The following is a 22,022-nucleotide window of genomic DNA, read 5'->3' as shown; positions in this document are numbered from 1 at the left end:
ATACATCATGTGTGTGTGTGTGTGTGTGCGTGTGTAATTACTAAATCCGCACCATGTAATATCTCAACGATCCATAAGTTATAATTCAGTGAAATGAAAATAAAATCAATTTTATGTATGGTATGATGAAAGTAACGAAAAACGTATTTAGGATGAAAAAAAAAAAGAAGAGCAAATTCTAGTAAGTATATTACAATCTCACGGCAAAATGGAAGTTGTAACGTTGTATAAAGTTGTTATTATTATTATTATTATTATCATCATCCTAAGAAGACGAGGTACGATGTGAAATATAATTTTGTAGCACATGTTTATAAGCAAAGATTGTAAAATTAGAAAAAAAATTATTACAGCGCAAAATTAATCGAATAATTAGATGTTGGGAATTTTTTTTTTTTGTATTTGTTATCGAATCCGTGTAAAGTATGCCTCGTCGTCTTAGAAATGCGTGCCAGCGTGTGTGTGCGTGTGAATAGTAAAACAGCGAGCGTTAAGCCGCGGCGTCTCTTTGGCAGTGGCATAATTATCTCATCATCATCATCATCATAATCATAATCATCACCCAGGGTTTTTCCTCGTGGGACTTACCGCTCCGGGATAGGAGACGGGGGTGGAAGTGTGGAGGGCTAAGGGCCCCACAAGGGCGGGGGGCATCTTGTTGTGTATCGCTGATCCAGCCGACACTATCTGCGCACTGGACATGCTCGACATTGTCTGCAATGCCTTCTCCTTCGCAGCATGATCCTATCAAATTGTCAAATACGGTATTATCGACCAAAAATCCGTGGCATCGACTCCTCGTAAAACCTGCATTATTTTTTACCTACGCAAGCATCGAAATGCTTGTTTTCGATCGAAAAATTAATAATTGCACAATCGACCAAGCGAATTACAAGAATTATATTCAAACAGTTTTCCTCTATAATTAATCGTAAGGTTCGCGTTTCGGGTTGCTGGACTTTCATCATTTCTACGATGTTGTCTAAAACTATCGGTTAACTTGGGCGAATGAGAAGCTTCGAATTTCCACGGCTTGCGAAAAATTCAACGGTGAAATCACGCTGATGATAAAGGGTAGGATACTCGAAGGATTCAGCTTTATTTCATCGTTCCGCAGTTACGGGGATCCGAAGAGTTTTCAATTACGGTTATACTTCCAACAAAAACGTCACGTTCTTCCTCATTCCCTCCCGCTGGATTCCGGCGTCAATATTCGTGGCAACGTGACGATTCGTACAATATAATATATACACCGAGAAAAGAGTTTATTTACCGTTAACAAACGTATATTTGGATATGGCGAAACAAATGTTTAGTTAGTATTATTAAATTTTACTTCAGCCAAGCATTATTCGTCAACTGTTAACGAATTTCCAACGAACATTATTTGGCTCAACTAAAATTTCATAATAATAACAAAACATTTGTTTCGCCATATCCAAATATACGTTTTTTAACGGTAAGTAAACACTTTTCTCAGTGTAAGAGATACGGCGAGAAAACGACGGTTAAAAGAATAAATTGGAACCACTGCTGAAAATACAATTGACTGAGGATGTAAGCGAGCAGCGTGCTACTAAAATAAAAAAATAAAAATTAATAATAATAACAACAACAACAACAAACGTCACTTGAATATTTTTCGTTCTATTTTTCTCACTACTTGCATAAACTCGATATTCCCGTACATAACGGAGTACAGATGAGCAGCGACCAATTAAATCGGGAGGGAATTGAACGTTTTCCAAATCCGAAACCTCACTATTCATCGAGTATTAATTAACTTTTGAAAACGCGGAATATTGATCGGTGTGCATACACCGTGAACAATGGGGATCCTGTGGTAACGGTGATAGTGATGCGAAAAAAAAAAAAAAAAATGAGAGTGAATAATATATTTTCATAAGCCAATAACGAAGGTTTTTTTCCTGCGGATATATATATCCAATGATTGTGGTTTTATAACTTACAATTGTTTGATAAAATTTCGATTCCTTTGAAATGACAAATAATATAAAACGGTTGCAGTAAATGAATATTATGTACTAATATGGTTACAATTGAGAAAATGAAAAATAGGTAGTCCATAATCGACTCGTCGATTCACGATGCAGCTACGTTCATAATTGCGCACGGTTGATTTTATTTGCAAAATGATTTACTAGAGTAGCGGGTACGCTGCAGGCAGCACGGCCTGATATGTTCGCAATTAAATCTGGTTCGGTTCGAACGCGGTAAAATTGTGAGCGATAATATCCCTTGTGCAGCTTGCAGCGCGCCGGCCGAGCCGTCGGCAGTGCAATATCACCGATTTAACCCACAAAATACACGGCAGACGATAGTTCCGTGGTTGTAGATATACGGACGTGTGTAGAGGTTCTATACATTTCCCTAAAGCCGTTTTTCCCTCGATGGAACAACAACCGCGTAACGATCGAATATTCAGGCATTTCGCAACGCGGAATTGCACGCGCATCTGTTTGTACGTACGGACAAATGTGTGTGCGGGCACGAATTTACGCGACCAATAAACAGTGATAAACTCTGGCGGTATATAACCGAATGCGTCGAATAAAAGAGGTTTTTTGATTTATCAACCGTGCGCTGAATTATTCGCAAAATGTTTTAATAACTCAAATCTGTTGATTAAACATCGCTAGTTAATTTTTTACGCGCGAGGATTATCCAAAGATTTGTTACATGCTAAACTAGATACGTGCCGGAGCGTCGATAGAAACGGCGGATTGATCAACAATAAAAAAAAGAAAGAAAGTGTTGAAAAAATTATTACTCGTATTCGTTAGAGAAATAACGAAGTTTCTTAATGTTGTACGTTTTTATTTTTTATTTTTTCGTTGTAATTTATTACGAATATACGTGACATTGAAAATTATGGTAACGTTCCGTCAGTTTTACGTATAACAATTACCTGTACTATGGCAACTTGACGTAATGCGAGACGAAATATCGCAATTCTTGAAGTACAGAAGAAGTATAGAAGGGAAGGTGAAAGACAAAGAGGGCGAGAGGGCGAGAGGGCGAGAAAGAGAGAGACAGAGGGAAACTTACCACTTTGAGCTTTGCCTGAATTTCCCGTAGTTTTCGCCTGGCGAGTACCTGGATGTGTGACGAGACCTGTTTCCTCGTTCTCGTCTTTCCCGTTCGCAGTTTTATGTACCGAGCTATTAACTCGTTGCGACCTGCAACAGAATTATCAAAACAAATTGTTCCTGAGACTTAGCAAATCCTTGATAAGAAGAAGAAGAAAAAGAAGAAGAAGAAGAAGAAGAAAAAGAAGAAGAAAAAATGAAAGGTATTTTTTGTTTGTCCCAATAAACCGTACAACGTATAACTGCGTAGTTCGAGGTCTGACGGATTTGATTCCATGATCAAAAGCCCGGATCAGAGGCCCCCCCGAATCTCAACGCACTCTCGAGATTGGGGTACTAGGAGCTCAACTCGATGGGTATTATTGGTTCCATTTGCTAGTTAGCTCAATTTGGTTCTCCGGTCAAGATACCCCGCAATCACGAATTCAACTCTCTCCGAGTTCGGGTCTGGAGAGCAGAGGGAACGAGAAAGAGAGAGAGAGGAGAGAGGAGAGAGGAGCGGGGCCCGGTTCCCTCTTTATGGCCACTTGAACCTCTGCGGCTAACGTCTTCGATAGTCTATAATTAAGCGGGCGTGTGATGTTGGTAAGTGCTGCAGAACCGGGTGAAGCCGGGGCGAAAGCGCAGCCTCGACTTAACAAACGAACAAACTGTGAGCCAACGAACGAAACGGGGTCCTCTGGACGAATCTATATTTACGTTTGTGCGTTATAACTACACGCCTGCGAGAAGAAGCAGGAGTAGCAGAGGAGAGATGCCGAGGAGAAAATAATGCGAGAATACCTGCACGCACCCCGCAGCCTCGAGAGTTCGATACAGCGTTTTCATTTATCCGGAGGAGAATATAGAAATTATGAAGGGGATACGGATATTCCGGTCTGCCAACGTAGTTCGCTTCTTGTTACTTTCACCCATGCTCATTGCGTGTGGTATAATGTTTGGGTATAGCATGCGCAATAAAAACAACGAATGACGTGAGCGTTGGGAAATAGCAAACAATTTTTTCACTAGAGTGAAAAAACTGTTTTTACCCACTGTACGAGTATTTGCTTCGGGAAATGGCGTATTTTGTTAATGTTCGGCAAGCGGCCGAAATCGCGTAATTCTACATCTTTACTGTGAAAAATTCCGAGTTGGTAAGATATCCGCACTGATTAGGAATCGTGACTTTTGCCCACTCGTTGCACGATATACTATTTTTGTTCGACGATAATTACTGTAACCCGAATCCAAACGAATCTAGCTTTTCCCCTCGGTGCTTTCATAGGAAACAAAGCAACACAGAACTATCAAATTGATGCGAAACAGATGCTCCGGCTTGAGAACCTCAAACAAACACTTTTCCATCCGTCTGAAACCGATTGGCTGGCTAGACAGCGTTCATTTTTCACATCTATTTTTCGAATCGTGAACCGACACACCTCGCTTGCCGTTCAACGGTAATTGATTCCCGTTTCATCCGATACTCGGTTATAACAGGTCAATGAATCGCACCGTGCATATCAGGCGTATAACAAAGACACCGCTCGACTGCTGGTGAAAAAAGAGGGAAAAAATTTAAATTAAAATATAAATCCACACCCATCTGCGGTCGAACCAGTTCCTCCAGTTCCTCCAGATAACCAGTGACCGGAAATATATCGCAGGATTCGACGGATGTGGTTTTTAAGTACCAAGAATATTATTTTTTCTACCGATATTGCAGAGCAGGAAAAGATTTTTTTTTTAAACGCGTGAATGTAATCGGGTATGTACAATATAACCTTATCCACAGGGTATAAGGTTTACAATTTATTTGATACCCTTACAGACCGTATTACGTACACGTGTATTTATAAGCAACCCCAATGCGTCACCGTCAGCTTGGGATGATAAGGTTTTAGCACGGCACAGTTTACAGTCGATAAAGATAAATTGAGTTTATTGCCTGTCCGGAACAGGTATATAATGCAGATTTAATCTCTGCGGTACATGGCAATGATTGTACGAATGAAATTTACTGGGCAAGGATTTCTGTCGCACTTGTCTACGATCATTCCGCTCTGCTGGTTTATTCGGATATTTTTCAATCTCCGACTCGACGTATACAGATATACGTATTATATATATTTGTTTATTTATTTATATCCTGAACCAGTTTATAAACTATGGGCGAAATGACGTTTGCACTTCCGATCGATGAATTATATATTATGTAATTATTGAAGGCTTAGTTCTATTCTTGAAAAAAAATCTGACATGATCATAATCGTCATCATCATCGTATATATATAATGCATCATGCAACTATGCTGCAGGAAGCGATAGGAGAAGGAGAAATCGAACCGAGCGAACCGCGAACAGAGCCATTTCTATACAAGTACATACCAGCTTATCGTGGCGCAGATTTACCAGCGATCAAATCTTTATCGAGGTACCTACATACCTATATTACACATCCATATGTGCACAAGTCAATGAAATAGGAACGGCGATAGGTATTCATAAAAATCATGTAAGGGGTATAATAGGGTGAATACGACGGTAGCGGGACTCAATTCGACCGATAAGCGTCACGATTTTCACGAGCGCCTTGGTACGAGTGTATTTTTAATTTTCTCTTTGTAGCAAAATTTGGCAGTTGTTTGGATTGACGTCTGGAACAGTTTTTTTTTACCGCAAGCGCTAGAAAATATTAAGCGTAAACGCCCGGGCTGCGTAATAAATTTATTTCCGTGCTCTGCAGCAGGCATAAAGCGTGACCAAAAAAGTCAAGCTGGGAATGCAGCCTCACTGATGAAGAAACTTTCAAGCACCGCTACCCCGAAGCAGGTCGCAGGATAACAGCTGTTGATCTCTCTCTTTCTCTGCGGAGTAGTCAGCGTCTTGTTAAACCGCTTCTGACTAAACGTCATTCGTAATATAATAATTAGTGAGAATGCATACGACTGGTCTGGCGAGTCGCGAACCAAACTTACGATATTACGAAGTAACGATTCAGAGTTGAGCAAAGTATATTTTTTCCAAATTTTACTCGACTCCGAGTCCAGCGAGTATCATCTGGCAGTTTACACAACCTAGAGATTATTTTTGGTTCAACGGATACAATAACAAGTCGGTTTTGTATAGAGATTTAATGGCGAGAACATCAGATGAAATTTCCTATCCGGGTATTACAGGTATACCTATACGTTGATCCGAGCACGCCGGGGAAAAGTCGCTTCGAAATTCAGTTTTAATTAATTTTGTACCTGTAAAGGGAAGAGCGCCAGAAGCGGGTGAATGAGGTGGAAAGTATCGAGGTCGAGGCAAACCCTGCTTTCAAAGGAAGGCAGATTCACCCCCGCAGCGTCCCTTCCTCTCAGGAGTTACTCGGTATCATTCAAAAGTCGAGACACATAGCCTGTAGTAAGATATTAAATTTTCCGATTCAAGCTGTCTAAACACGATGACATATCGTCTGAATTTATTTCCCCCGATGATAAGTTAGAAGTTTGAGGGTGAAAAAGAAATAATAAATAAATAAATAAATGAAACAAAAGTTAAATAAAATCGCGACCGAATCGTCCCGATCTTCCGACCCGGCGAGGCGTAGCGTCGCGACGCTCCGAAATGCCTTCGTCGATCCGATCCATTACACCAGATGACCCAGGGGGGGTTAATCTCTCCACCTTACTTATCGTCCCAATAAATAAACAGTACTGGAACCGGTCGTGGAGAATGAGTAGAGTAACAAACGTCAAGGCACCGCTTGGATACATCTCGCTGCTCGCTCTTTGCTCGGCTATCTTATCTAAATTAAGACCCTCGGATCGACGCTTACCCTTTCAAGCTTTTCAGGCTGCACTCGTGAACCGCGATGCTCGTCGACGCGATGATTTTGCCTTTGAGTTACTTTCCTCGGATTTTCACGCACGAGCGTTTTGTTGCAATAGCCGTGTAGTTTGGGGGATACGTTTGCTGTTGCGAGGAGAAAAGATAAAAATTTTGGAAACATATTTATCTTTGCGACAACGATGCCAAACAAACTTACATCGGGGTACCGCCACAAATATTAGTAACTACGGATAGACGATTGTATACATTTAGACGATGTTCCCGGTAACCTTATGAGAACTTTTTCACTTTCAGTTTTGAAATGGCGATCGTTTACAATTTTGAAGATGTTGAAAATTTTACACATTCTTCGAGATGTTTCGTAGAACCTTGAAATACAACTCTTGCGAGTTTCAAATCGGGCTAATCAATAAGATGTGCAAAAAAAAAAAAAAAAAAGCGAAGTTGTTTGGCTTAAGCAGTTCGTTTTTAGTTGCCGGAAGAATTTTTCAAAATTCTCATCCGTGTGTAGACACTGAAACGCGTACGAGAATAAATTCTTTATCTTTGGTGGGAAAAACGGAGGGAAAAAAAGAATTTTCGGAGCAAAGTTTCATGCGGTGGGTCGAATTTGGTATTTTTCCGAGATTAAACCCTTGCGTGATGAAAAAAAGCGCTTGATCGACCTTCGCCGTCTTGACGGGGTGGCGCGGGGATGATTCCCGGTGTTCAGGGGGTCGGTAGCGTCGTCGCAGAGGGTGCGACAGGACGGAGGTTCGCGAAGGGATGAAGGAGGGAAAGGATATAAGGGGACGGGGGAAGGGGAGGTCGGGGGTGGGAATCGGGAGGAAAATATTCGAAATTCCAGGCGAACCGCGTGATGACTCAATTTCGCAAAGACCGTTAAATGGCTCCGCCATGAACCTTCTTCCCGACGAGTTCTCCCCGAGCATTCCGCACCTTCCCGGTGCGTCGTCACCACCGTCGTCGTCGTCGTCGTCGTCGTCGTTTCCCTCCAAAAACTGCCGACCGCCGGACGTTTCTCGACGTACCCGACTGCGACGTCGACGTCGTTGTCGTTGTCGTCGTCGTTCGTTCTCGGGGGATTCGGAAACAGGAAGTGACGTAGGAGCCGAGGCTACGGAATCTCGGGAATTCCGTCGACGAATTCTTAGTCCGTGGGGGAGAGGTTAGCTCAGAGGTCCCTCTTCCTTCCGTTTACGGGGTTTTCCCGGTTCTCGACCGTGCATACGTCGAGATCAGGGTAGTTTGGGGGTAAACTTTTTCGCGAGGTTCTTTAAACGAGCTTTCCAACGATTCACGGGAGTATAAGCCGGTCGCGCGTCATTTATTCATGCCAAATTCTCTTGTCGCGCACACGCTGTATACATACTATACGTCCGACTGTATAAAACAGGACACGGTGCGTGTAGTAATCTGTACCCCGAAGTCGAAGTCGAGCAGGAGTTGATTTTTTGTTTTTTTTTTCAATTCATTCTCACGCTCAATTTAACACACCAAGGATGCAGCTGGTGCTCGATCAGGTACGACCGTCTCCGTATCGAATGATTGATTACAGCTTACTTATCGACGTCGATGATTATAGCAGCACGCATGCAGAAACACGTACGAGTACGCGGGCTAGGCGTGAAACGTTGCAAGGCATGTAAACTTATCCGCGGTCACGGTGCGGGTAACGTATCCTTTCACTATCGCGTTAGCCGCAAAGGAGGCTAGAGACGGTTAACTGGAAACGTTTCAGGTACATACGAAATATATGTTTGTGCGGGTATAAACTAGGAGGAGAATTGTTTCTCTTCCAATAGCCCCGCTACGACCGCTAACCAGCCAACTGCCGAGACTGGTAGGTAGGACGTTAATGAATGGTTTGCAAACAGGACCTCATCGTCCTCCCAAGTCCTCGGGAGTACTTCAACCTTGAGCACCGTTCGCGCGGGGGTAGTTTGTCCAATTAGTCCAATCGTCGAACATCAAAAGCCAAGATATACCCCATTTCGCGTGGAATGCGCCTCGGCCAGGTATATTATACACGCCTCTACGGGTGCAGCGTGCAACCCTCTTGCACGCGATGCCAAGAAAATTCGACGACATGGGAACGTGTTGTCGAACGGTATGCGATAACAAGTCGTATGTACGGTATAGGCGTGTGATTTGTGTGTTGGGCCGCAAACTGGACGGATTTGAATTTTTAATTCAAGCTCCAGTCCTTCAACCCTCCCCTGGATCAAAGAGAAACGAAAAGCATTATCAAAATTCAACATGTTATATTCGACGTTTTTCGACCCAACAAAGTAGTAGAAACCTCCTTTAAGCACACCGTTTCTGGTGTAATAAAAATATTAAAAAAAAAAAAAAAACAAATTACATCAATTTGCAGCTGGGAATGAGGTCTTGGTGTCGACGGGCGATGAATCAGCGATTGCACTTTCCTCGTTCTCCTCGAGTTTTCCACTAGACACCAGCTTTTTTTGTCCTTATAACACGCGCATGCGTTACACGATACCCAAAGTAATCGTACGCACATAAGCAGTATGAAATACGCCAGAAAGATCGCATCATCCTGACACGGTGACCTCCGTCGTCGTCTTCGTCGTTCCGGGCGTCTTATCGTCCCCCTTCCCCTCGACTCGGCACATCCCCCACTCGAAACCCAGCGGCGGCACCACCATTCCATCCATCTTCCGTTCTTTCCATTTTCTTCACCCACCTCCCCCCCCCTTCATCCCCTCCCTCTCGTTCCCCGTCGACGTCCTCGCCTCGCCTCGCCGCGCACTCTCCGCTCTCCCTGTTCACTAATTGCAGATTCTTCGCATAGTTTCGCCACCCTTCGGGGGGTTGGAGGCGGCCGGCCCCCACCCCCACCCCCCTCTCCGCCACTCTCTCGTCCTCGCCGTTCGTTCCACCGCCATCCACCCCCTCGCCGTCAGGATCCGAGGCTTGGCCGCGTTTCCGTCCCGCACCCGCCGACTATACCTCGGCCGGCAACGGCGTCGTTGGCTTCTTCTTCTCGCACCCGCCTTTCCTCCTCCACCCCCCTCGTCCTTCTCTCATTTCTTCCTCCTCCCTCCTCCCTCCCTCCTCCCCCCCCCCACGTCACCCTCGCCCCTCGACGTCCCTCGTCGCCTGGCTTACACCGCGTGATACCACGCTAACTCACTGCCTTCCTCCCGCCGTCACTTCTCAACTCAACTCTACGGTTCTACCCCAGGAAAACGGATACGTGCGGCGGTTCGACTCTTTTCTTCCACCACCCTAAACCCTCGAATAAAATTCCCATTTCCTACCCTTATACCGTAAGCCGGTTGCTTATCGATGATTCGTTCAATCGGTACTCGGCTCGGTGTTTCGCTGGTTGAAACAGTCAGCTCTTCTTATTCTTGTTCTTATTCTGCCTTTTTTTTTTTTTTTTTATTTCTTCTCCCGCCGTACACTTTATTTTACCAAATACAGGTATAATCCTGCGCGGTGAATAACACTGTCGACGATAGCTTTACCGCAACAAATATGTACTCTATATGTACATCGTTTTTAAGAATCAAAAGTATCAGTCACCGGACAAGATATTCCGTTTGCAAATGTGGAAAAAGTACATTAAAGCTGTTATATTTTAAATACCCAGCGCGCGCATCTTTACCGCAATTTTATCGTCAAGATTCACAAACGGTCTCATCTTCGCGTGATTGTATTACACGTACATATATCAGGTATACCCTACCTACCTGTTATAAATTAAAATATGGGCGTATACCTTTTTCTTTATGCCCTCGACTTCCGTAACGAGTAAATCTCAACGTGAATATGTGTTTATCCTACCGCGTAGCTCGATGTTCGCGATTCCCTCTCTTTCTCTCTCTCTCTCTCTCCATCTCTCCTACGACTTCTCCGCACCTTTGAGGCGGACGAACCAAGAGAAGTTGGTATTTTAATTAGCGCACGGCTCGTTGTCTTCTTTTACATTATGTTTATACATACACATTTGATATTTATTCCCTTTAAGGTTGAAGACGCGGAGAGATAGTCCCTAGGACGCCTCGTCGACGAGTTTCTTGTCGCGATGATGAATAATTAATTAGCAAACTTGCCCCGACGCACCCTCGACTCCCCCAACCTCCTCCCTTTGTCATTCCCGTCTAATGCCGTTAAAAAAAAAATGATAAAACCCGAGCTCGTCTGTCCGTCATTTTGCCAGCGGCACGTGCGCGCCAATAAATATCAAACAACGATATCGCACGTATTCCGGCAAGTAATAAGACGCTACGCTAAACACGGTGTCCCGGGTGTTACACGAACAGACTCTCGTATGTATAAATTCGTAGAATAAGACGAGGGGTGAATCCTTTAGTCAAATGTCGCCGAGCATCCCGCGCAAACTGCGATCGAGTTTCGTATCAGCCGTCGTTAAAGCTCGCTGCAGCGGCAGCCGGTTGTCGAGCTTATCCACCAAAACTCGAAGTAAACTCGACAGGTTTAATTTTGTTCCTATGTCTTTATTCGTACGTAAAGGAAAGTCGGGGGCTTGCACCTTGACCGTTGTACGAAGCATGCGGTACGATCTTCGCGCTTTTGCGCATTCGAGGAATTGGAATAAATTCGCTGACCCCTCCGCGAAATACTTAGGTGTGCGAAATTGTCCCGGCGGTTGAGAATGGCAGGGGTACGGAAGGGGATGGGTCGAGGGTGAGGTATAAGACCATCCCGCCGGCGACACGATGCAGGGTCGCTTCGGTCATCTTGGTCACGCCGCCCGGTCGGGACCATTACGCTCCCGTTTAATTAAACTCGGCGAGATGTCAAAGGACTCTCTCGCTCGGTTCTACCGAGAAGACGGACAATGCGAAGCAGATTATTACATAGGGCCGACTACGGCGAGACGAAGAAGGGAACGGGGATGAGCTGCAGGGACCTCGGCGCCCATTGTCGACCCCGGGAATATGGAAACGCCCGGGATTCTAGCGACGGATTCAACCGGACCGAGGCGAACCGTGGAATATGCTCGTTCGAAAAACCTCGACGGAAGAAGGGGGTGAAGGCGATTCGTTGTCGTCGGCGATGCGGAGTCAAATTAACGCATTGATTCAAAATTTCGGATCCGCGAAGGCGGTTGCAATTTTTTTTTTCTTTTTTTTTTTTTCGCAACGTTGCATTGCCCGTTGAGAGGTGACGATTGAGAGATCGTTTGTTACGGTACGTAAGAGCGGCTATAAAGTCACGCTTGATTAGCAGAATTTTTGCTCTTCAAAAATTCTGTATAAATAACAACGTCCACGCGTTTGCAGAAGCGGAATATCTCCTAGACGCGGATGATTGGCCACTTTTCTCTCTGAATGAACTGCACGGCACGCTGCGGTTGGATGTTTCAACGTACGTACGCGCGTAAGTATATAAATATATAGACACACGTGAAACCGTACGTGCGGAGCGCCATAAATCCGATCCATCCCGGCCTCCGCGCGGGATATAGCAAAGAGAGAATTTCAGGAACGGTTGGCTCGAAAACCGCGAAATTTACGCTGGAAGCCCGGATGAGCAATCCAAACATCGAATATGCGGCAATGCTCCTGGCAACGTCGATTGTTGGTCCATCTACGCGCGTCACGGTGCGGCCTGGCATCCGGCACGAGGTGCACGATGCACGCGGAGGATGATGCGGTAGCGGCCAGGGTTGGTTTGTTGATTTATCAGTAAACGGAATTGGATTGATTCAATTCGCCCGCCGAGCCTGGTTGCGGAGGCAATTAATTCTGATTATATCGAGCTGCGAGCAAGCTTACACAGGCCGCGGGGGACAAATTAAAACGGAAATCAGATGTACGCTAATGGTTGCGTTACCTGCCGACGTGCGTGCTTTGATTAATTATTTGCTTTTCGACGGTGGGAATTAAGATTGGACGAATAATTCTAGAGGATTTTTTTTTTAACATTTTTTTTTAGAAACCGAGAAACACTCTTTCATCCCCGCCGTATCATTATTTATAGCTTGAATTTGTCTTTGATTTATTATTTTTCTTAAACTGTGACACTTGAAGCCTTTTTATAATTTTCTTCTTCAATTTTACCTGTAAATGCGGGTTAATTTTGTGGTAAAAGATAGTTTGTTTTGCGTTTTTTCACCAAAGTGACACGGTTTTATATACATATATATATAAAATAAATAAAAACGAACGGTACCTCAATTTGTTTTTTCCACCCTGATAATTATACATACGCTTTCACCGCTCTGTACCAAATTACATCACTGCATTAAAATTTTCAACGTACAAGGATAATCGCTCGAAAATAACCGCATCGTGCACAATATACATGTATATATAATGTATTTATGAGGAGGAGAAATTGTTGAGTCATTGAAAAAAAGACTGTAAAAAAAAAAAAAATATACAAAAAAAATATAAAAATATATATATATATACACACATCGTTCACGTAGCTCGTCCGTATAAAATACAGCTAAGAAGAAGCCTCGAAGGCATCGCATGCTGTCGCAGCCAGAGAGATGAAAAACCGATCGAAGACATTCGACGCGTTCCCGTTTCCAAATCCTGCACACGTCACGTCGAGTGAAAATTTGTCTTCCCGTGCCTCCGCGTGAAAACGTGCAAAAATAAAAAAAAAAATAAAAATAAAAATGAAAATCAAACGCCCAGGTACCTATAATTTATCTTCGTATTCAACGGAGGTACACAAATCCGTGAAACAGCACAAGGTGCGTTTATTCGGTAAAATGACGAATGAATACGGCTTGGAAACGAGCTTTTGAGGGTTACGGAGAACGAGGAGGAGGATAAGGGGAAAATCCCTTGAGGCCGAGAGGCTGCATGCGATCGTCCTTAAGGAGTAGTAGGTGTATAGTCTCGGCTACGGACGACGTCTACAAGGTGCCCGCGTCTCTCTCTCCTTTTCGTCGAGGAGGACGAGGAGAGATTCGCCATCCCATGACCGCCGGTCAATAACTGGACACCACCGCCTCCGCCGCCCCCCCCCCCCCCCCCCCCCAAAGCGCCACCAAATACGTCCACGTCCCCCAAAGATTACCCACGCTGCACTATCCGAGTTTACGTAAAATGAAAATCTCTACACGCTGAGAGTTCTTTTTACTTTCACGTCCTATCGTCAATTTTTATTCTTTTACGCAACGATATTCGGCACAATTTTATGGTATAAAATGAACGCACCTACACTTGGTATCAAATTTTATCGCACAAATTGAAAGTCGCAATTCAATTCCAGCCTAAATTCTTATTTCGTATATGTTGAAAATGAAAACACTTCACCTAAAGCGTATATTCCGTAATAATTAACAATTTAAATAAATTTCAACGCAATCCCCCCCCGTACGCATGGGAATCGATTTACGTACGTGAAATCTACAGCGCAAATTTTTTGTCAGCAGCCATAGAAAATGTTTTATCATTTTTCAATATTTTTACAAATTTTTTTTCTCTATCGCATGCGGTAATTGTTACCGATTGCATTACGCGACGCGGGACGGAAATCCGTTGCGCAAATATTTGAAAGCTGAATACACACGCCCGCGTTTAAGGATGGCGATGGGCGATCCGCGGATGCGGATGAATGGTTAAACAGCGAACAGAAGGAGAGAGAGAAAGAGAGATAGAGAGAAAGGTGCGTATTAAAGGTAGTATGGGTCATTATTCGAGGTTGAGCATTCGGATGGACGCCCACGCCTGCCGACGAGGAAGCAATGCGCGAGGGAAGCCCGTCGTAGTCGTCTACCTAATACACACAGTTTCGGAGAGCTTGGCGTTTTAACCTTTTCCCGGCAACGCGCGTAGCCAATCCGGTTCGTTGCTTCCGTATAACATATTCGTTTAAACGTGTGTGAGCGGGCAGGGAGAAGGGTCAAGGGAGAAGAGGAGGGGGGGGGGGACAATTTGCACGTTACATTAAAGCGAACATCCGGAAAGGACGCGACCGGTAGCTTCTACAGGTATAATGCACGTATGTTTGTATACGCGTTGCAGAGAGTGGTGGTTGGACGACAGCAATACGATTTTATATATACCGGGTGTCTGGAGATTTTACTTTTTTTATTCTTCGTCTTGTCGATCTTGACGAATCGTTATTTTTGTGAATTAAAATTCGAAATACACCTGTATTGGAATTGTTGGTTGTGAAATTTTTTTTTTTTGGTTTTCAGCTCCTCTCCGCGACTTCGATAATTTTAAATTCTTTTTGGGGTTTTTTTTTCTTTCTTTCTTTCTTTCTTTTTTTCTCTCTCTCCCTCTCCTTACTCCAGCTATAAAATTTTACGAGCAATACAATTATTACAGCTAAACTAATCAGAGGAATAAGTGTCTGTAAATTGTACGATATAAAAATTGTACCAATATGAGTAAAAAAAAAAAAAAAAAAAAAAAAAAAAATCAAGAAGACGAGGAAGAGAAGAATAAAAAAGTAAGGCAATAAAACGAATCGAAGACACCTCACGCGATGTTGCGTGTGTGAAAAGAGCTGTCTTGCGAAAAAGCGACACTTCGATGAAAGATATAACACAGAAGGCCCGCCATATTCGAGGAAAGATTATTCATACACACACACGCGCATTCGTTTACATATCCCCGACGAGTCGCAGATGCGATACGTATACGTGTGTAATATTACGTATTACGTAAATAAGGGTGCGCGTATAATGGAAACGCGTTACGGGCGACCGCGGCGGAAAATCTTGCTACACATCTGCAACGGGCGCATGGACACGCGGATGCGTGTAGAAACAAGAATACCGCGGCCAAGTATCATCACGTGCAGGTAGAGTGTAAGCAGATGCGCGGATTCTACCGAGGAACCCGAAGGAGTAATCTTCGAGAAAATATCTGAACGCCGTTTCAAGGATCGTTTGTGCCCAGCTTTTTAACGACCCTGGAAGAAATTCTCGGCCGAGTGAACGCGTTCGATGTGCACTCTGCACATGTACACCCTTGTACAGACGCGTGCTGGCTTTTCGAGTATGCGCGAGCGACTGTTATAGGTGGCTATAAATCTTTCCTAGGCCAGTAAGTATTTTGCGCTGTACCGATATCCGCAACGGTGATGTAACAATGGATGGTCTAGGGTAAAACGCGAAATATTTTATTGTCGGATAATGTGATCAAAGTTACGGATTATCCTTTTTAATCGTTGCGGAAAAATCTTCGTCTCTCGACTAAACGGGACAAAGATTTTAGAAATCACTTTTTACGTCTCGGTGACGATCGGTTGTGGAAAAAGTGATCAATGCTATTGACAATTGCGACGATAAGACTAAAATTTTACATTTCGCCTAGTGTAAAAATGAATATCTATACTATCGCATTACACACCGTTATCCGAAGACGCGTTAAAACCTGTAAATTCACGTTTTACGTAGAGTGAGAGGATTTTAAATCCACTGTGTGAATTATTCGCGACATACCGAGTAGCTTGTAATTCTACACGCGGGTAAAATTTAAATCCTGTACATGTAGGTGTATACGTACATATACACGTGCAACGTAATAGATGCGGAAACGATCGAAGTTGAGAAAGAAAGGAAGAGAGATACGGGAATGGAAGGAGGAGGAGACGGCGGGGCGATAAATTGCTTAGGGATATTTAATCAGGGAGAGGCTAATCCTTTATTGGCTCTCGAGGGACGCAATGAGGCCTCTCGAGCAGGAGCGAGAACCTCGGGGAGGGCGAAATAAGTTTCGAGAGGATCGATGGGCAGTCGAGTTAAACGATCCTCACGCCTCGTTATCCTTTGTTTCCATCGGGCGGGTCTTTCGCCCCGACTGGCTGCCGTCCAGCATCCAGCATCCAGCATCCAGCATCAGCCACTTCTGCCGAATCGACTTTATTGCTTTTGCTTGTAAGAGACGTTTATATACCGGATGCGCGCGATTTCGAATTCCGCCGGGTGCCGAGGAGGTGCGAATTAATTTAAACTTTCCACCCTTTCGAACTTTAATACCTACCGTACCTTGGACTCGCCTTCTGTTGCAGGATCGGTCGACTAGCTTCGGCAACTCGGCGTCATAACGAATTTCTCCCGGTGTGCGTGATTAATTCTACGTGCCGATTCTTGATATAAAAAAAAAATATATATATATAATTTTTCATAAAATCCACCCAAGAGTGGAAACGAGAGAAGATACAGCGGCGATGAGTGGAGGAGGTATAACGGGTAACTTTGAGCCCGGTTCTCGGTGAGATGTTACGGTGTATGATATAATAAAAGAGGAGGGAAGAGAGAAAGAGTGAAATGAAATGTTGTTCATTTATCCGACGACGCGAGAATTGAATTAAAGCACTCGACGCCGGGTTTTTATTTCGTGATTCAATTGCCGCTGCGAGCTTTTGCCGGGTCAGAATCCCCCGCTGGTATATGTACGCGGTGTTCGGAACTTGGGGAGAGGAGAGGCGGTTTTCATTTGGAGCTTAATGAAAATTAAAACGCATTGTAACCCGGTAATGAATCAATTCATGCTCTCAGCGATACAATAACTGCGCGGGAGCTCCGCTCGTAATCCCGGAAAAAGAACTGCCTCGTGATTTGCACCTCGGTTAGCTTTACAAGTTCTCCACTCTCGAACGAAACACCCGATGATACGCGTCGGAGTTAATCATCTCTTGGTTTTCACTTTCGAAAAGAAATAATTTTACAACGATGTCTCCGGTACGAAATATTCGACTCTACTAATTTTGAGAAGTTGAAGAATTTCTTCAACTGTTGTCGCAAGTGTCAAGATCGAGATCGGAAAATTCCCAGATATTCCCGATAAATTTCTGACTTCCGGAATAAACAGAAGATTGATAAAATTGACCGGAGAAGTTGCAGCGTATATACTCGTATATCGGCCGGTCATCGATTTCACGGGAATAAAGCTTCCGTTCGGTGGATCGTTTTCCGCTCAACCGTGACGAAGAATATTGCCTCCGGCCGCTGTGTGGAAGAGAATCAAGGTGCCGGAGGTGGCGACGCGACGTGTCGGCCAAGCCGCAAGCCAATATCGGCTCGGTCACGTAAGTATAGACGGACTGACCTCAGCGGAGCGAGCAATAAACGCGAGGCGAGGAAGAAAGAAAGGAAAGAAAGGAAGGAAGGAAGGAAGGAGGGAAGGAAGGAAAGGAGTCCTGCCAAACTGCCGGGACCCGGGAGCCAAGGATGGTTTCGGCCAATTCGAAACTTTGCATGCGCTGCGATTTCAGCAACGTGAAATTTCTCGCCATTCGAGTATTATCGACATTTTAAATACCCACGATCAATCGATTTCCTAAAACCCAGTGTTAAAAATACAATAAATTTACCACGTAACTTAGTAAATTCATATTAAATTTCTTTGAAACGTCTCTCTTATAAGTTTTAGTCAAATCAAACATTTTTTACCGTCAATTCGAGTCAAACGCGTGATAATTTACGTCGCTAAGACGAATTTGTAAATTTGCAACCCGACTTCGTAATTTGACAACTCTTTTCCACAGCAAATGTGTAGTAAATAAAAAATCATATTTAACGACGGACTCGTTGCGTCGGTTTCTCGATCATTTTGTAAGGTGTCAGACGTACAATAGAAAAACAAGTTCTTACTCACCGTACATCTTGCCTTCGTCTGAGAGGATAATTTTGCGCCGACCGCATGGCGGGTAAATCGCCAACGCCTCTTGGAAGCTCTGTTCGATATCCGGTGACCAGACACCCTCCGCGTCCGCTGCCGACAAATCCTTTTCGTCCTGTAAGTAAGGGTGAAGTAAAGAGAAATGAATAATATAATATTTAAAGAGAAAAATTTATACAATTTGCACAAAATCGGAAGGAAAAGTCGCAAAACAATTTTCATGCGTAATCGAAAATTCACGCAATCGTTTCAACTGTGAAAAATTAGCAGCTCATTGTAATTATGATTGCGAACACTATTCGCCGAAAATCGATGACCAAAAATTTCACAGTTACAAATAACAAAGAATTCGCGTTGTATAATCCAAATTGCACGATAAAGTAGGCAAGAATATTTAATTTCAAAATCTTTTTCGAGTTTTCATTCTCGCTAATTTTATTTTCGCAAAAGAAAAAATTTGCCTCACAACAAGATTCGCACGCATTATTTTACATATATAATAATAGTAATAATATCGATAATAATAATAATACAGTGACAGTCTCCGATTATTCGTTCCAGCGAACCTCGCCAGAACTTTCTTCGTTATATCCGTATGCAATGTAACGTGTTTACTACTTTATTGATGAATTGAAATTCGCAGAATTCATCATATTTTAATTTTTAATAAATCAATGAACACCGGAGCGAATCGTTCGCTTCAATTTGTTCCGGTATAAAGTACGAGTTATTTAGGCAGGCATACACTCGATACACCGATTGTAAATAATTTTGGTTTTATCGATACATCAACGTCAATTCATATTCGCTGTAAAAACATTTCTACGGAGTGTACTTTTAAAATAAATTATTTTTTGCAGCGGTTACGCGACGATCTTTTCCGTAATTTTTCATTTTCCGTCTCTCTTTTTTTCTCTCCTCTGGATCGCTGTTACAACGCTCTTCAAACTTACATCGCTGATGTCGCCAACGTCGAGATTCTTCGTATCCGAGCCGGAGCCGTTGGCGTCGGGCGGCGGCCCGGAACTCGCGGGGGTCCACGGCGAGGAAATGGTGTCGGCTGCAGCCACCGCACTGCCTGTAACAATGCGAAAAATTAATCATCGCGTGCCAGGTTACAGGAAAGAACCGCTTTGGTTAGGGGTAAGAAAAAAAAAAAAACAATAATTGTGAATGTCAAATTTTTAAATAAAATTTACAAATTTGGAAACTCCGAGTACTTGTGTAACATTGTAAATATACAAAGTCGAAACGCGGAATGACAAAATATAAAAAGGTCGAAAGATTGAACGGCAAAATCGATTTTATTATTTTACTTTTCCATACTTCTGCGTTCAACCTTTTTTAATTCTACTAATTAAATTTTCGCTTCTGTAAAAATTCAATTTCACAAAAAATAAACTTACATCGTACCCAGTGATGTAAATAAATAGAAAATTGGCGTGCGTGTGCGTGCAGTGTTTGTGTAGAATTTATGTAAGCGTAGAATTCATCAATTTAGAGCACTAGATCGATTACACAAATTAACTGTGCGAGAGGAAGATAGGACCGAAGAACCGTTTAAATCTCACATCGATGAACGATTTTCATTCTCGTTTATACAGGTGTAAAAAAAAAAACCGTATCCTCAAGCTTAACAAATAACATCGGTCTTACAAATGAGTAGTAAAACAGTTTTCCGTCTTTCTTATTTTATTTTTGCAATCTTCTTCTTCAGCCTCTTACTGTATATCATACAGATACACGATATCGGAATTATGGATGCCGAATGACGAGCTGATATTTGAATTACAAGTAGGTCGTACAAATTCGCATTTTCTCTCGGTAAGCTTTTTCGATTGCAACGTGTAATCGGCTTCCCGCCAATTTATTACAGTATAAAAATATACAAGGTATAATATTGCCCCTGTCTGTAATAACAGTAACAACGATCTTCCCCGAAAAACAAATAAACTAGTACGTAAAAAGAAGTACGATGACGAGGAAAAACATATATAAAAAAATTAAAAAAAAAAAAAAAGAGATCACCACTTGCCGACCCCGATGTTTTTGGTTAAATAAACAGTATCGAACATCACGGGATTCTGCCGCGCGTCCCGAGTCAATCGGTTCAACGTTTATACCTTTAACCGAGGGGCGGTTAAGCTTCTGGTTGTAAAACATCCCCTGGCGGTAACGGATGCGGAGGATCGTGCAACCTTGCAGGGCTTGAAGTACGAATAGAAGGACGAGGTAAAGTAGTCGGATGATGGGAGGGAAGAGGGGGAGGAGGAAGAGGGGGGGGGGGGGGGGGGAGGAAGGAGCACGAACCGGAGGAGGAGGACGAAGCGAGCACGTGAAAAATAGAGCGGGAGGCCGAAACGAGCAACAAGTGGTCTGATATCGCGGTATCAGTCTGCATATAACCCATGCGGCGGACAAGTTTTTAGGTGGGGGGAGGATATAAACTCGTCGTAGGCGACGACTCCGCCTCTCCCAAGGGGAGTGAAACGAGAAGCAAACTCTCATATCCTCGACTCTTCGGCACAATTGTTAATATAACGTCAATGGGGAAAACTAGACGTTCGACATCCTCGACAGATGAGAAATCGGTGAACTAGATACGTGTATACCTAGTTGAGAAACGGTAAAGGGTTGAATTGCATTGGAATCGGAGATACTGGAATTATGGTTGAAGCGCTTGTAGAACGCGGTTTTAGGTGAATTTCGTTATGAATTTCGCAAATTTATGACGATTGAGATTCGATGAAATTCGGTAAATCGTAAAAGCCGAATACTTTTACTCGTATGTTACAATACGTAAGCCAGAATCCTTCGGTCGACGATCCGAGATCGCAGAGTTTAGAGATATTTTTTTCGTTCCAACAACGTGATATCGTGTTTCTCTACCTTAACGTTACGATAATTTGAAAAAAAGGTGAATTAAATCTTCGCACAACATTATCCGACTGTTCAACTATGTGTCGTACAACCAAAGAGCAGAAAAAAACGGAAAGAAGTTGAATACAAACTATGAAAATAGTTGAAAAATTTTCGTATTCAAGGATATTAATTCAAAGATTGATCATTTTTTACCCGTTTCACGTGTAAATTGTATCGACAAACTCGTTATAAGATGATCGAAAATTTCAAAACCCTAACTTGCTTTACCGTCGTTAGAATTTTAAAGCAGAGAAACAAAAGAAAATAGAAAAAAAAAAGAAACGATTCATTCAAACGGCGATTGGATCAGGCATGCATATTTCGAAACAATTAATGCGCGGCGAAGCGTACATTTAAACGAATACAGAGAGACGGAGACGGATCGTTAGATCGACGGCGTGTAATTCCTCATCCGTAACGGTAACTTTCTTTGCGTTAATGCGCCAGACGATAGATAGAAACGTAGGTATTACAGGCTTCCTGGTTACGCCAAAGCGGCACGGCGCAACTGATTACGACGATAAATATTGTCCTCCTTGCGTATATCTGCCTTCCTTGTCCATACGGATACCGTTGATGG

General features: G+C 43.2%; 1 protein-coding gene across 8 annotated transcripts in view; it reads right to left on the bottom strand.

Annotated features, from left to right (window-relative positions):
* Positions 1-22,022, bottom strand: part of scalloped (TEA domain transcription factor 1 homolog scalloped) — a 103,618-nt gene that overhangs the window by 5,316 nt on the left and 76,280 nt on the right. For 6 of the 8 annotated variants that reach the window (XM_046631093.2, XM_046631092.2, XM_046631089.2 and 3 more), the window contains 4 exons: positions 19,474-19,598; positions 18,497-18,635; positions 3,070-3,200; positions 589-744 (listed from right to left, as the gene is read on the bottom strand). In XM_046631093.2, coding sequence (XP_046487049.1) covers positions 589-744; positions 3,070-3,200; positions 18,497-18,635; positions 19,474-19,598 — 551 coding nt within the window. The remainder of the gene's footprint in view (positions 1-588; positions 745-3,069; positions 3,201-18,496; positions 18,636-19,473; positions 19,599-22,022) is intronic. The other 2 variants (XM_069136927.1, XM_046631098.2) reach the window with 2 other exon arrangements.

Source organism: Neodiprion pinetum, chromosome 6 (genome assembly GCF_021155775.2).
Source record: "Neodiprion pinetum isolate iyNeoPine1 chromosome 6, iyNeoPine1.2, whole genome shotgun sequence".
NCBI lineage: Eukaryota > Metazoa > Arthropoda > Insecta > Hymenoptera > Diprionidae > Neodiprion > Neodiprion pinetum.
This window is presented reverse-complemented; position numbering and strand designations above follow the sequence as displayed.